At 41.2% G+C, this 14739-nt stretch overlaps 1 protein-coding gene and 1 pseudogene across 3 annotated transcripts in view; both read left to right on the top strand.

Moving 5' to 3' along the window:
• The window catches only part of LOC309639174 (large ribosomal subunit protein uL4 pseudogene), a 470274-nt pseudogene that overhangs the window by 239662 nt on the left and 215873 nt on the right, over window positions 1-14739 (top strand). The gene's annotated exons all lie outside the window — the stretch shown is intronic.
• The window catches only part of TPGS2 (tubulin polyglutamylase complex subunit 2), a 66932-nt gene that overhangs the window by 39580 nt on the left and 12613 nt on the right, over window positions 1-14739 (top strand). For both annotated transcript variants that reach the window (XM_082416220.1, XM_082416221.1), the window contains 4 exons: window positions 1597-1684; window positions 3769-3897; window positions 12063-12176; window positions 13948-14108. In XM_082416220.1, the coding sequence (XP_082272346.1) occupies window positions 1597-1684; window positions 3769-3897; window positions 12063-12176; window positions 13948-14108 (492 nt within the window). The remainder of the gene's footprint in view (window positions 1-1596; window positions 1685-3768; window positions 3898-12062; window positions 12177-13947; window positions 14109-14739) is intronic.

Here is a 14739-nt window from a genome sequence, read left to right on the forward strand (position 1 = left end):
CCTTATTATTCAACCCTGCCGTGGCTCTTGGTTGTCTCTCAAACCTTTGTGAATGTCCAGCCTACTTTGTTCTTAGTGTGGCTCCCAGTAGTTGAGGGTATACCAAGACCTGTCAGTGTCCCAAAGAGAAGGATCTCAGCACCTAGATGCAGGCTGATTGGAAGCTGGACACTCAGGCAGTAACTTTTAAAGTATGCCCGTATACCTCTTTCAGGAGAAGACTGAGAGATGGGCATTCTGTCTGCTCCCTCTGCACTGAGCCCTAGGGGGATAGCAGGTTAAGAACTATTTCTTTGTTTGCTACCATGCCATTGAACCCATGAACACAAGCTGTGCTGCTCACCAGAGCCAGATATCAAGGGATGTGTCCTCTGAGCAGCAGCCACAAAAGCTGGAGCACCAGATGTTTGCACAACCTCCATTCATAGAAACACTGGTGACCCATGGCAGGGCAAAGGGAGAGTGCAGAGATGGCACCCACTGGCCTCCCCAGTCATTGGAGAGGATTGCAGATGGCCCCTAGATGTTGTTAAATTATAAGCCTGACCCTCAGGCTGCAGTTAAGATCTATAAATAGGCCTCTTTCACTTACAGACTGGGCATTTCAGTCTGCTGCCTCTGCCCTGTGCCCTGGTGGCATAGCTTAAGATCTGCTACTCTGTTTATTAGAGTCCTATGGGACCCAGGAACATAAACCTTGTTGGCCAGCAGAGCCAGGCAATCAAGAGGTGTGTCCCCTGGGCAGTAGCTGCAAAAGCTGGGGTGCCAGACGTGTGTATAAGCTCCTTTCCAGAAGATACCTGCTAGTGAGGCAGAAGGAGAGCATGAAGATGGTATGGTGCCCACTAGCCTCCCTGGTCTCTGGAGAGGATTACAGTTGGCATCTAGATGTGTACTAAATTAGAAGCCTGCCCCCTCAGGCCAAAGCTTTTAAAATAAGCTAATAGGCTTCTTTAACGAAAAGACTGGGCAGTTTAGTCTGCTGCCTCTGTACTGGGCCCTGGGGGTATATCCATGGTAAGTCCATGAGAGCCCATTAAGAACTATCTCTTAGTTCACTACAGCCTTGTGAGTCTCTTGGACCCAAACCCCACTGGCTTTCAGAGCTAGATGTTATGGGGGCCCGTCTCTCAGGTGGAAGTCTTAAAAGTTGGGGTGCTAGATGTAGGGTCCAAGCCCTTTGCTCCTCAGGGAGAATCCAAGAGTTGTGAGTTCCCTCCTGGTTGCATGTCGCCCTGCCGGGAGTGGGTTTTATGGCAAGGTTGTGATCAGCCTCTCGTACCCATTTCAGTGTGTCTTCTTGTTCACCCGATGAGTAGGAGTCGCTCAGCTAGTTTCTGGATTTCTTTCAGAGGGATTGTTGTTCAATTTGTAGCTGTAGATTCAGTGTGTCAGTGAAACGAGGCAAGTGGAGGAGGCTGCTTTGTTGCCGTCTCAATCCAGAACTCTCCAATAGAGTTTTATAGGTAATTATTCAGAGTTTTCCTGTTTTGGGGATCTGAAACACAGTAAATAGCATCCCCAGATGCTTTGAGGCAGAGCCCTACGCCCTCCTTCCCAGCCCTGACCTAACAGTCTGCTGCTTTGTGGTTCTAGAAAAATAACTGTGTGCTGCCTGAGGATCTGAAGAACTTTTACCTGATGACCAATGGCTTCCACATGACATGGAATGTGAAGCTGGATGGTGAGTCAGCCCCCTTGCTCTAGAGGAACATTTCCCTGGCTGAGAGGTTAGAGGAGACAACTCTGAAGGCCTTTACAACTTGTGAGTCTTTGAATCTGGACAGTTTTTGTGGGTTCTTCTAAAGTGCAGTGTCCAGAAGCTGTGATTATCTCCCAAAGCTAACACATGCCATCATTGCTTCACCCACTGCCTCCCCAGCCCCCGTGCCAGGGTCTACCCAGTACTTAACTGGAAGCTCAATTTAGAGGCTTCCTGATGGCCTGAGGTGGAGGGAAAAATTAGTCACTACACAAAAATCCTGAGCCACCTCGAACTTAAAGCCTCTGAGGAGTCCACCTTGGAGCGGCCTCCTCAGGATGAGCTGCAGTGACAGCCTCTGGTGGTCATAAGAGGGGCTCCTTCCTTCATTCCCAGCACGGTGGAGACCTCAGGGCTCCGACCCTCAGACCAGAGCCTTTCCTTCTCTGCCTCACATCTCCTCAGCCTGAGTCATCAACCACCTTAGTTCGCAGGCTATCATCCTTGGTATTAAATACGTCCAGAATAAACATTTCTATCGTGAATGTGGGAAATCACACCTTGGTACATGTCAGAGATTCAGGTACTATGCAGGCATGAAAGTCAGTGCTGTGCATTTAGGTGAAGACTCTAGTAACGTTCCATAGACTAGGAAATCTGGATCTAGCCACTGGAGTCCAGCTCATTCCTGACACAGACTTCCCTGTCCTCAAGAGGACTTTATTATCTCCAAACTCCAGCCACATCCCCAGATCTACTTTGGTCCTTGGGAATCAGCCTATATGTCTCCTTGCTGCCACTAAGAATGCAGTCACTTCTGTGACACAGCTAACCTGCAGAACTGACTCCTCCCCTTCATTGCCGCTACCTCCTAGGTTCCCTTGTTCTGGTGACTCCCCAGACCTTCCTGTTTTTCTCGCAGCTGACCAGAGGCATATTTTATAGCTTACTACTAAGTATTTAACATGAACTTTTGGCTTAGAATCATTTCCTCTGATGGTCTAGAAACCATTGTTGTCACCAACATCAGAAACCCTCATGGCCATGGCCTTTGGAGTCTGGAGCAACAGAGAGAGTGGACAGAGGCTAGAGTGACTGTCAGATTTTCCCTTGCCCACATCACGGAGACAGGCTGGCCCCTTCAGAAGCCTGCATCAGAAAAGAAACATTTCATGAAGGTTTTATGAATGAGTCCCTATTCATTATTAATACTTTTTCTAATGTAATCCTCCCAACCCATCTTCTTATCCTTATCTGCATTGCTGTACCCATTTACTGGATGGCTCAAATCATTATCAGAAAAGCCAGCAAAGGCAGCTTCCAATGTTTACCTCCTTAGCGGTCTTTTCTTGGACATTCCATGATCTGTACACCAGCTGTTTTATTGCCTTCAGTTATGCCAGATTTTTAGCAGTCATATGTCCAAGTCTTTGTGTGTCATCCCATGTCCAACACCCTATATTATAAGGATTCTATATGATAGATAAGGAAAATACATAGTCTGCCTGTTTCTTGTTTACACCTGAATCACAGACGACTGAACCAAGCAAGAAGGCTTTCAAGACAGTTTGCTCCATTGAGTAAGAAAAAATGACAGGTAGAGGGGGAGATAGTTTCCATAGTGAAAGCTTATGACAGGAAGGGTAGAAGCGGTCAGTTATATAATCAAAGCTGTTACTCCTTTGGAAAGTATAACCCTTCATTCAAGGGATGGCGGGAGCAAAAAACATTTTTAAGTCCTTTGATCTTCAAACTAGGGCCCCTACCCTAGAATTCCCAGTTCTTTTTGAGAATCCCCTTTTAAAATTTCCTTTGGTGCTCCGCCCTAACACGTGCAGTGGGGACTCTTCACTCATGGCCCCAGCTGTTTGCTTTTTTTTTTGCATAAAAGGCTGGTGCTTTGGAGCATGTAGTGCATTGATTCTCTCCTTTCCACTTTCCATTCAGTTCCTCAGCCCTGGGATCAAATAATAGCTGGGCTTAAGTTAGTCAAGCAGAAACCCTTCTGATGACCATGGTAACTAGCTTATTACTCCATGTAACTCTTTTTGTTAACGTTCCCATAGAACATACCATTCCATTGGGCAGCATGGCAATTAACAGCATCTCAAAACTGACTCAACTCAACCAGTCTTCCCTGTACTCACTTCCTAACGCACCAACTCTTGCAGACCTGGAGGACGATACACAAGAAGGTAACTGGATGGGCTTCTGCTTTGAGTTAGAAATCAGCCTGCTTGTTTCCATTTTATAATGTTGAAAATAATAGGAAGACATTGTGGCATTGTAACATGTTCCCCTAAACCCAACCCTTCCCATTTATGGCTTCTCTGAACCATGGGAGTAAGGTTAAAAACAAAAACAAAAAAAAACCAGCCTGTATCAAAAAAGGAAATTTTCATGAAGAAAATGCCAGGGTTGGGATCTTTGTTTCCAGCACCCACTTCAGTCCCTGGCACATAGTAGGCAGTTAATGAATACCTGGTAAGTGAATGAATGTTACAGATTAAACTTCACTCCACATTTCAGTATTGAGAGGTTTCAGGGACCGTGACAGTCTAAATGCAGCTCCCTTCCTCCCTTCAGGCTCTTTGCCACTTCTGATTAAAATGGCTTATAATTCAAATGGCTGCTAAAGCTATGATCAACTATGTATAAGTGAGGACTTCTTCAGTCAGAACTGTGTTTGGCTGCATATAACAGACCCCCATTACAATGTTTAAATAGGAGTTTATTTTTCTCATAATAAGAAATCTGGAACTAGGCTGGTGTAGCTGCTTGAGAAACTCAATGATAAAGTCTCCCTCTGGATTCCTGGCACACCAGCCTTTGTGTTTGGTTTTCATCCTCATGGTTGAAGAATGTGGGCTCTACCTCCAAGCTTCAAGTCTATGTTCCAGGCAGGAAAAAGAAGAGTAAAGGGCAAAATAACTGTCTCTTGGCAGAATATTTTCCTTTTTGTCAGAAAAATAATAGTTTTCCCAGAAGCCCCTCCCAATAACCATTGGCCAGAATAGAGTCAAAAGGTTACCTATAGTGCAAGGGAATTTGAGGAGATTAGCTGTGTAGTATTGCCTCATCAAACAGAACTGGAGTTTTAAAAAGGGAGAATGAATATTCAGTAGGCAACTAGTGTCTCCAATACTAATGCCTTGGAGTGCATTGAAGTTCTGACAGAGAGAACTGATGCAAGGCTTTCTCCTTCAACTGGACAAGCAGCTGGACAATAGGAGGAGGAGTCCAAGAGCTGAGCCTGGAAAGTGTTGGGCCTTGGGAAGAGTTTGTCACTCAGAAATGTGTGGAATCCTCAAGGATAAGATAAAGGTCACATTTGCTTCATATGTGTGTACTGGGGCTCTCTAACCCCTAAAAGGCAAAAGAGTTATTAAATAAGTAGAATGGGTGTACCCTGCTTTTGAAGCTGGTAGATAAAGGTAGACTAGATGACAGGATTTCAAGGGACCTCAGCAAAGGACTGAGCTAGGGGTAGAGACCGCACTGTCCTACATACTGATGGGGATAAAAACCACGTGGGCTTCTGGCACCTTCTGAGTTCATGCTTTTTAGGATAGTCCAACAATTAGACCTAAGCTTCATTAAACTTAAGTAGAAGAATGCTGACTTTTCTCAGGGGACTCAGCAGTTAGAAAGAGGACAATCAGGAAGCAATATCAGAATACACAACCAGAGAAATAACACTGCTAGAGGACACAGATGAAAACCTAAATAAAATCAAGAACACTTAAGGGCATTTAAGACAGCACAAAGACCTCCTATAGAAAAAAAGTAAAAATTCTTGATTAAACAACTGACTAGATGAATTGAAGACGGGTATAAATATTGAGACCTGAGTTAGTAGCCTGAAAAAGCAAGTGCAAGAAATATCTAAAAAGACAGATAAATAAATTTTAAAAGGAGAAATGAGTGAAAAGGTGGAGGGTAAGACAAATAGAAAGTACATCCAGGTGACCTTCCATTGGAATTATAGGTGCTCAAAAAAGAGAAAAAGAATAGCTGGAAAGGGAATAATAAATAAACAGTAATAAACGAAAACTTTTATTCAATCTGCAGATTGAAAGGGCTCTCCTAGACTCAAATTGAATTCAGGAGAAAACAGACACCTAGGCATTACATGATGCAGAAAAAAATCACAAGCTTCTAGGCAAAAATAACAAATTACTTGTGAAGAGAGAATAATCAGACTGACATCAGACTTCTCACCTGCAACAGTGGAAACTAGAAGGCAGTAAAAAAACATAAACAGGTTACTGAGATAAAAGGAGTGAAAATCAAGAGTCCTGTATATACAGACCAAACATACGTCTCAGGTTATTAGAAGAATATTAAAGGATGTGTAAAACTTCAAGAACATAAATACTCTAACCAAAAGACAGATGAAATGGAATGGAGATCTCAAGATGCAGATATATAAAGAGGAAGGGAAACAAGAGATTAGTGAACCTCCTATGAAAGAGAAAGACTAAATTAAATCTTAATATCCAGGAATGTATACAACTTTTACATAAGAACTCTTGGAAAAGAGGGGACATAGTGCATAGAATATGTTTAAATGTATACTCTCAGCTAAACCTAACAGAAAAGAGAGAGGCAAGATATAAGATCTTTATGGGTTAATTTGTGTCCCCTCCCCCCAAAAAATATTCATATGTTGAAGTCCTAACCTCACTACCTCAGACTGTGACCTTATTTGGAAATAGGGTCATTATAGATGTAAGTAGGTAAGATGAGGTCATACTGGAGTTGGGTGGAGCCCTAATCCAATATGACTGACAACCTTTTAAAAGGGGAAATTTGGAGATACAGATATAAAAGAAAGCCATGTGAAGATGAAGACAGAGATGGGGTGGTACTTTTACATACCAAGGAAAGCTAAAAGTTGCAAGCAAACCACCAGGAGCTAGGGGAGAGGCATAGAACAGATTCTTCTCCACAGCCCTCAAAAGGAACCAACCTTGACCTTGGATCTGTGGCCTCCAGAAGCGTGAGATAACAAATTTCTGCTATTCAAGCCATTCAGTTTGTGGTACTTTGCTACAGTAGCCCTAGCAACTAATACAAAGAATGTTCCAGAGAGTCCTTTTAATAGAAAATGTAGGACAAAGAGGAAAGGAAGTAGAAAGTGGAAGCCTCATCCTACTGTAGGAAAGAAATAGTATGCCTTGTTGGGGGAAACAGAGTGTCTTGGTGTACTGGTTTTCTATTCATGTATAACAGATTACCACAAATTTAATGGCTTGAAACACTAAAAATTTATTATCTAACAGTTTTCATGAGTCAGAAATTCAGCTACAGATTAGCAGAGTCTTCTGCTTAGGATCTTTTCAGGCTAAAAACAAGGTGTCAGCTGGTGCTGTGATCTCATCTGAGGCATAAGGGCCTCTTCCAAGCTCACTGGTGGTTGACCTTATTCAGTTTCTTGCAGCTGTAGGACTAAGTCCTTGTTTTCTTGTTGCCTGTTGGCCAGGGCTCGCTCTTGGCTCATTTAGGCTGCCCTCAGATTCTAGCCACAAGACCCTCTCACAATATGGCCACTTGCTTCTCAGCCAGCAGGAATATTTCTCTCCAGTCTGCTACAACAGAGTTTCATAATGTTACCTAATCAAGGGAATGACTACTCCATCATATTATAGGTCCTGACCACACTCAGGGGAGGAGGTTGTACAGGTGTGTATACACACAAGCATGAATCTTGGGGGCCATCTTAGAATTCTGCATACCACATTTGGTTAGAGAAACAATGGCATATTGTTTTCAAGTAAGGGTAGAATCATATGGATCCAGTCATGCAAATACATAACAAAAAGGAAGATAACCATTAAAGGAATAAAAAATTACTCTAGAATCTCTAACCTAATAAAGGGAATGTTGAATCACATGAGTAAAAATAAGAAAAAGGGAAAAGAAACAACATTATAAAATAAGCAACAAAACATTAAGAGGAATAAAATAAAACAGATAAATCATTATGTTAAGTGTGCTGGAATTGAATTTCCCTTTTGAAAAGCAGAAACTATCAGATTGATATAAAAAGCAAAGCTCATCTATATGTTATTTTCAGGAGCATACTTAAACTGATGAAGAGGCCTCCTGATAATGGCAGATAGATAGGTAATTCAGAGCAGTCTTCCTGCTGAAGACAATTGAAAAGTCAGGGAACATATAAAAATCATCAAAGAGCTAATAAGATGATGAGATAGCACCAGATCAACATCCAGAAGAAGACAGAAATCCAGGACAGAGGCTCAATGTTTAGGGTTGCTTTTGCCTAGGATACACTGTCCTTTTCAAAAGAGGCAATGAGGCTACTGAAAAATTGAGAATTTGACCCATATGTGAGACTAGAAGAATAAAATGGAGTCTAGAACCTACAAAAGATGGCACCCATAAAAACTACCCTACCCTTTTGGTTAGCACCGTGAGGAGCTATATACTCTAGAAGATAGAATGAACCAGAAATAACCACTCTTCACATGGACCGAAGCCCAAGTATAAGTCACCTGTGCATCCCAGAAAACGTTAAATCCCAAAATTGGACTAATTTGATTCCAGATTACTAATCTCTTCAGGGGCCTGGCAGAAAAAAACAGAAATTCACTCCAGAGAAATGTACTAAAATTGACTGTGTTAATGGTTGCACGGCTCTAAATATACTAAAAACCATTAAATTGTACACTTTAAGTGAATAGTATGGTAGGTGAATTATATCTCAGTATAAAACTCATATAAAAATAAAATTCTTCCCTAGAGGAAGAAAATATTATCCTAGACCTCATTGTTTTTATAAATAATTTTTCAAAAATAATCCTACTAAAAAAGAACCAGGCACGTGAAGAAACACAACACCATGAACAAGAACCAGCACAAATAACAGGTAACAGAAAGATATCCACTGTTATTCCTGAGGGTGAAATTATTAGGCACAGACTGTAGGACAGTGTGCTAATGTGCACATGGAGATAAAACCAAACTAAAAATTCAGTGAAGAACTAATGACAGTGACATTGTAGATTTGACCTTATGATTCTGGCCATGTGGCATACTACCTTTTACCAGATCAGGATTTGTGGAGATAATACTCTAAACTCTGGGGAAACTTTTAAAATAATTACCTAAAAGGACTGGAGAGTAACCAAAAATAAGCAGAAACTGGAGTGGCATCTACAAATGGCAGAAGGGAACCACACTGAATGATTTTCCTATTTTTATAACTTTTCACCTGAGGGCAGACCCCAGTCAGCATCAGTCAAGGCTGCTAAAACTTGGTGGGATCCTACAGTCTGGACTTTTGATTTCATCCAAGATGGAATAGTAGGGGCCAGATTTATCTTCCCACCTGGAACAACAGAAAAAACAAAAACAGACAAAATATATAAAACAATGGATGTTGTCAAGATACTGACCATCACACAGAGAAGAACGATGAGCTCTGAATGATGGGAAACAAATGAGGTGAACCCTAGCTTATTATCTGAAAGTTTCCAGTCGACAGCGTAGAGAAGGGAACCCAAGGAGAACATGTTGTACCTGTTAATTGAGAAGACAGAACTAAGAGCCCAGCTGGATGAAGACAGGTACAGTTCACAGGACTGAGTAACAGAGAGGAATGAGCTGCATAGAGAGAGAACTGCAGAGATCTGCAGAGTGTCCTCCTCAAGTATTCAGGAAAGAACTGATGAGCATGTGAAGATACTGCCCAAGGCCAGGGACAAAACCACCCAAGAAGATTAGAGGGAACAATGCCTGGTACTCACACTGTACCAGGAATAGTGTCCGTTTCTACCGGCCAGGCTGAAACACCTCATGGCTTACATAGAATTAGGTAGAGTACTCAGAAGGGTCCTGCCTCAGTAATGGGGAAAAAATTAGCCCTAGGTTAAATGCTGCCTTGGGTTCTGCCTGTCAAATACTAAGCACAAGACCGGAAAGTATCTGTTTTCGAGTAATGTAACTGTGTCTCAGAACAAAGCTCAACAATATTTATAGAAATATAAAAATAGCAAGCACTCAACAATGCAAAATTAACAATTTCTGGCATCCAATCAAAGATTACCAGGTATGCAAAAAAGCAGGGAAAAAATGACCATAATGAGGAGAAGAATTAATTGAAACCAATCCAGAATTGAGATACAGTTTAGAATTAGCAGACACAGACTTTACAACAGTCATTACTATATTCTATATGTCCAAAAACTTAGTACAGACATGGAAGATAGGAAAAAACAATTCCAAACTTAACTTTTAGAGATTAAACTAGTTTCTGAGATGAAAAATACACTGGATGGGACTAACAATAGTTTAGATATTGCCAAAGAAAAGACTGGAGAACTTAAAGACATAACAATAGACAATCCAAAATAACACAGAAAGAAAATAAAAAATTATTTTAAAAGAGCATCGGTGAACTGAGGGACAACAAATGGTATAATGTATGTATAATTGGAGTCCCTGAAAAGAGGGGGATGGACCAGGAAATACTATTTGAAGAAATAGTGGCTCAAAACTGTACCAGTTACTTGGAACCTTAAACCATTATCTAAGAAGCTTAACAAGCCAGGAACAAGAAACATGAAGAAACAATACTAGGAAACATGAATTGCTCAAAATCAGGGATAAAGAGAAAATCTTAAAAGCAGTCGATGGGAAAAGACAATTCCATACAAAGGAGCAAAGATAAGGACAATGGCATATTTCTCATTGGAAACAATTCAATCAAGATAAAATACTCAGAGAGAGGGGAGGGATAAATTGGGAGATTGGGATTGACATATACATACTACTATATATAAAATAGATAACTAATAAGGACCTACTGTATAGCACAGGGAACTCTACTCAATACTCTGTAATGACCTATATAGGAAAAGAAAGAATCTAAAAAAGAGTGGATATATGTATAACTGATTAACTTTGCTGTACACCTGAAACTAACACATTGTAAATCAACTATACTCCAATAAAGAGAAAGAAAGAAAGAAAAAATCAGAGGAAAATCATGCTGTTAGACCAGAAGAAAAAATAAATACATTAAAAATTAAAAAATAAAATATTCTTTAAGCAAATTCATTTGATTAAAAAAAATGTAAAATACTCAAAGAAAACAATTGTCAACCTAGAATTCTATACCCCATGAAAATATCTTTCAAAAACAAAGGCCTTTTCAAAAAGCAGTCTGGCAACGTCCATTCTATAATACTTCAGGGTGTCTAGCCATATAACAAAAGCACCAGAACAAAGGGACAGATACAGAGATGATTACTGTAGCATTTGCAGCAGAATAATTTTGGCCCCCTATCAATAGGTGGCTGACAGGATAAATTAGGGTGCATCCACTCCCACAGACGTCAGGCAGCCATTAAAAAGAATGCATTAGAGTTACAACCCTTAGAGGGCTTTCCACATGGTATTGTATAGAAAGTAAGATTCAGGTAACATGTGTGGTATCCCATTTTTATATAGTAAATGATCTCACAGAATTTAAATGTATACCTATATGTCTGCCTAGGACCATATGAGATGAAGAATATGAAGGTATAACCACCAGGGGAGGGTAAAACCATGTTAAAGAAAGAAACAAAAACACAAAAAGCCCTCTTATTTAGAAATGTAAATATTTATGCCTTTATGTAAAATTATATGTATGGGTATATGTGTAAATCAAAAATATTATTTTTATATACTCTGTTTTATCCAATCTCTCCTAGGTTTGTTAAACCCTTTCCACCCCAGTCACTAATGCTAATCATTATTGCATAATTGCTGTAATGAAAGAAGCAGTAGAGAAGGTTTCTGATGCTTGCATTTCTAAGAATTTATCTTTTTTTCTGTTACATCATGGTATTTCATTTCTAGGTAGGTATTTCTAACAGAGCCAGACTTAGCATTAATTATAATGTTATAATTATAATAGAAATAAACATAAAATGCCACAAATATACATTTTAGACAGAGGAAAAAGGATTCTAATCAAAAGATCATGAAGTGCTATAAACGAGGGGAAAGCATGTATCTGGGGAAAAAGAAAAAAGTTGTTCAGATTACTCTGACTTATGTAGTCCCACTCCTAAGAAGTTCAGTTTGTTGTCCTCATGCCCCCTTCCCCAGATTCCATGACACTGTCTATTGGTGGTAGGGGAGCCCAGACAGAGGCTTAGACCATGAATAAGACCCAGGGCATTTAGAGTATAGAATACATTTGGTCCACATTTGAAAATAATAGTTAAGAATATGTTTGAGATAAGGCTTTTTTTCCCTCTGTTTTTTTCATCCAAGCAAAGCTGGATGAATAAGTATGTTTGAGCTGAGTGTGTTTGAACATTACCATTAACTTCTGGGTTTGCAGCTAGTGAGAACCAGCCAGAGAAGCCTCACTTTGATTCTCGCAGTGTAATATTTGAGCTGGATCCTTGCAACGGGAATGGGAAGGTTTGCCTTGTCTACAAAAGAGGGAAACCAGGTAAGAATCATGGCAGGCATGGTCCTGTAGTTTGGGAATGGCCTTGGCTGACCTTGCTCTCCAGCCATCACACAAAAGGCATGCTCTTCCCCGACCTCCTGAGGTGCTGCTGGGTCTCTTGTAGATGCCAAGACCCAGAAAACCCCTTTGGTCCTCTCTGAGCATCCCCCTCCAGGCCAGTTACTAGAGTCTTTTTAAGCTATTGTCATTTGTGTCACTTGTGAGTTACTGCAAAATAATAAGATTAGGATAATAAGTGAATAAAAGCTAAAAGAAATAGTCATTCTGTTTATAACTCCTCCAGCAGGCTCATGCATTAGAAAAGCATCCAGGAAAAACATTGTCTGTCTTTTACATGTATTTATGTAGGCCAATTAACAGCAATAAAGACCTGAATTACTAGACCTCAATCTAAGATCCCAGATGGGAAATCAAGAGAAAAAGGCTCTGGCTTCTTGAGCAGTGGGCATCACCTGGCCCCCTAACAGCAATTCAGTCCCTAGGAACTACAGAGTTGGACAAGGTCCAGGCCTCTTCAAGTAGCTTTCTGCCTGCAAAGGGTGAGAAGACACACCAGGGTTTACCTCTGGGGGAAAGGAGAGATCATCTCCAGCTGGAGGAGTCTTTGTGAAGTAGCCTTTGAGCTGCATCTTTTTTTTTTTTTAAATATTTATTTATTTATCTATTTGGTTGCACTGGGTCTTAGTTGCAGCACGTGGGGCCACAACTAAAGAGCCCGTGTGCCACAACTAAGGAGCCAGTGAGCCGCAACTAATGAACTGCATCTTGAAGTATAGGTCTGAATGAGATATGGGGGGTGTGGGGTGGGGGGCAAAAGGGGGCATCCAAGCAAAGGGATATGGGTAAAAGCCATGCCATGGGAGAACGCACCTGATTTGGGAGGAATGACAATTCCAGTTCATTGGCCACATGGTTCATCTTGTGGATGAGGAGGAGATGACACCAGAAGCCCAGTTATTCCCTTTCCTGAGGAGTTTTGAAAGCCAGGTGAAGGAGTTTGGACGTTATGTGGAAGTAGGTGGGGAGTCAAGGTTATTTAGCAGAAGTATGGCAGGATTCAAATGAAAATGTGACCACAAGCAGAAATGGAAGTGGAAGGTACTGGAGGATGGAGGCCACTTAGGGAGATGTTACAGCCATTAGACAGGAGATGAAATAGGAGAGGCCTAGGAGATGAACTAGGAGTACTAAGAATGGACGGTCAGGAACAAGCGTGAGGCAGGAGCTGGTACAATAGTGCCTGCTTCAGCTCAACCAGCACATCACACAGCCGCACAGGCAGGAGTCCCAGGAGAGGAAGCTGGTCTGGGCTCCTCCATGGTGGTTTCTCACAGCACTTCTAATTCCTGACAGACCTCCTGAGAAAGCCAGAACTATTCAGACAGAGTGTCTCTCCATCAGGAAGGCTGAGACCACAGTATGTACCTATTGGGGGAGGGGGAGTGTTGAGCCCGCACAAGAAAGGAGTGCTGCTTAGATAGCCTGAATGCACAGATGGCCAAAGCCCAGCAGATAGATCAGTCGACTGACTGATCAAGAATTTGTAAAAGAATATAAAGAAGCCAGTAACAGTGGCCACTGGAGAACAGAACTGGGAGGTTGGAAGGGAAAAAAGGGAACTTTTACTTATAGTTTACATTCCTTCTACTATTGAAATTTGTTTTAACCATGAGTAGATGTTGACTTTATAGATAAAAGGAAAAAAGTGTTAAGCCATTCCTTCCTTTATGTCCTTTGTCTGCTATTTCAGCATTAGCACAAGACACTGAGATCTGGTTCCTGGACAGAGCATTATACTGGCATTTTCTCACAGATACCTTTACTGCCTATTATCGCCTGCTTATCACCCACCTGGGCCTGCCCCAGTGGCAGTATGCTTTCACCAGCTATGGCATTAGCCCACAGGCCAAGGTAAGGGGGGACCACCTGTCATCTCAAACTGTAGAATGTATCAGAATCTTCGGAGGAAATGCTTAAATTGCAGATTCCCAGCTTCCTCATCTGATTCAGATCTGGGGTTGAGCCCAGGAGCCTATATGTTCAATAAGCAAGGCAGGTGCTTCCAATTTAGGTGGACAACCTCACTTTATACTAATCTAGTTAAGTGGTTCCCAACTTGGCTGATACTCAGAATCACCTGGGGAGTTTTTACTTCTAATAAAAAGGAGTTGGTGGTGGGGGGAGATTAGGTTTGATCATTCATTTTGGATAGGCAGTACATGCATACAGCAACAGTGAAATATCAGTCTCTTATTCACTGGTTCTCCAGCTTCCCCATCCACTTCCTCACAGGTAGCCACTGTTAGTTTCTCTTGTGCCCTCACTGAGATACTTTATTGGATAGAAAGCATGCATGCATACAGTTTTTGGTTCCTTTTTTCTAAATCACAAGTGCGATATACTATTCACATTGTTCTGCACCTTCTTTTCACTTAACTCCATGTTGGAGCTCATTCCCTATCAATATATAGAGAGCTGTCTTTTTCAATGATATAGAGTATTTCAAAGTATGGATGTGCCTCATTTATATTATAGATCCAGA

The sequence above is a fragment of the Balaenoptera physalus genome (genome assembly GCF_965194825.1).
Source record: "Balaenoptera physalus genome assembly, chromosome: 12".
NCBI lineage: Eukaryota > Metazoa > Chordata > Mammalia > Artiodactyla > Balaenopteridae > Balaenoptera > Balaenoptera physalus.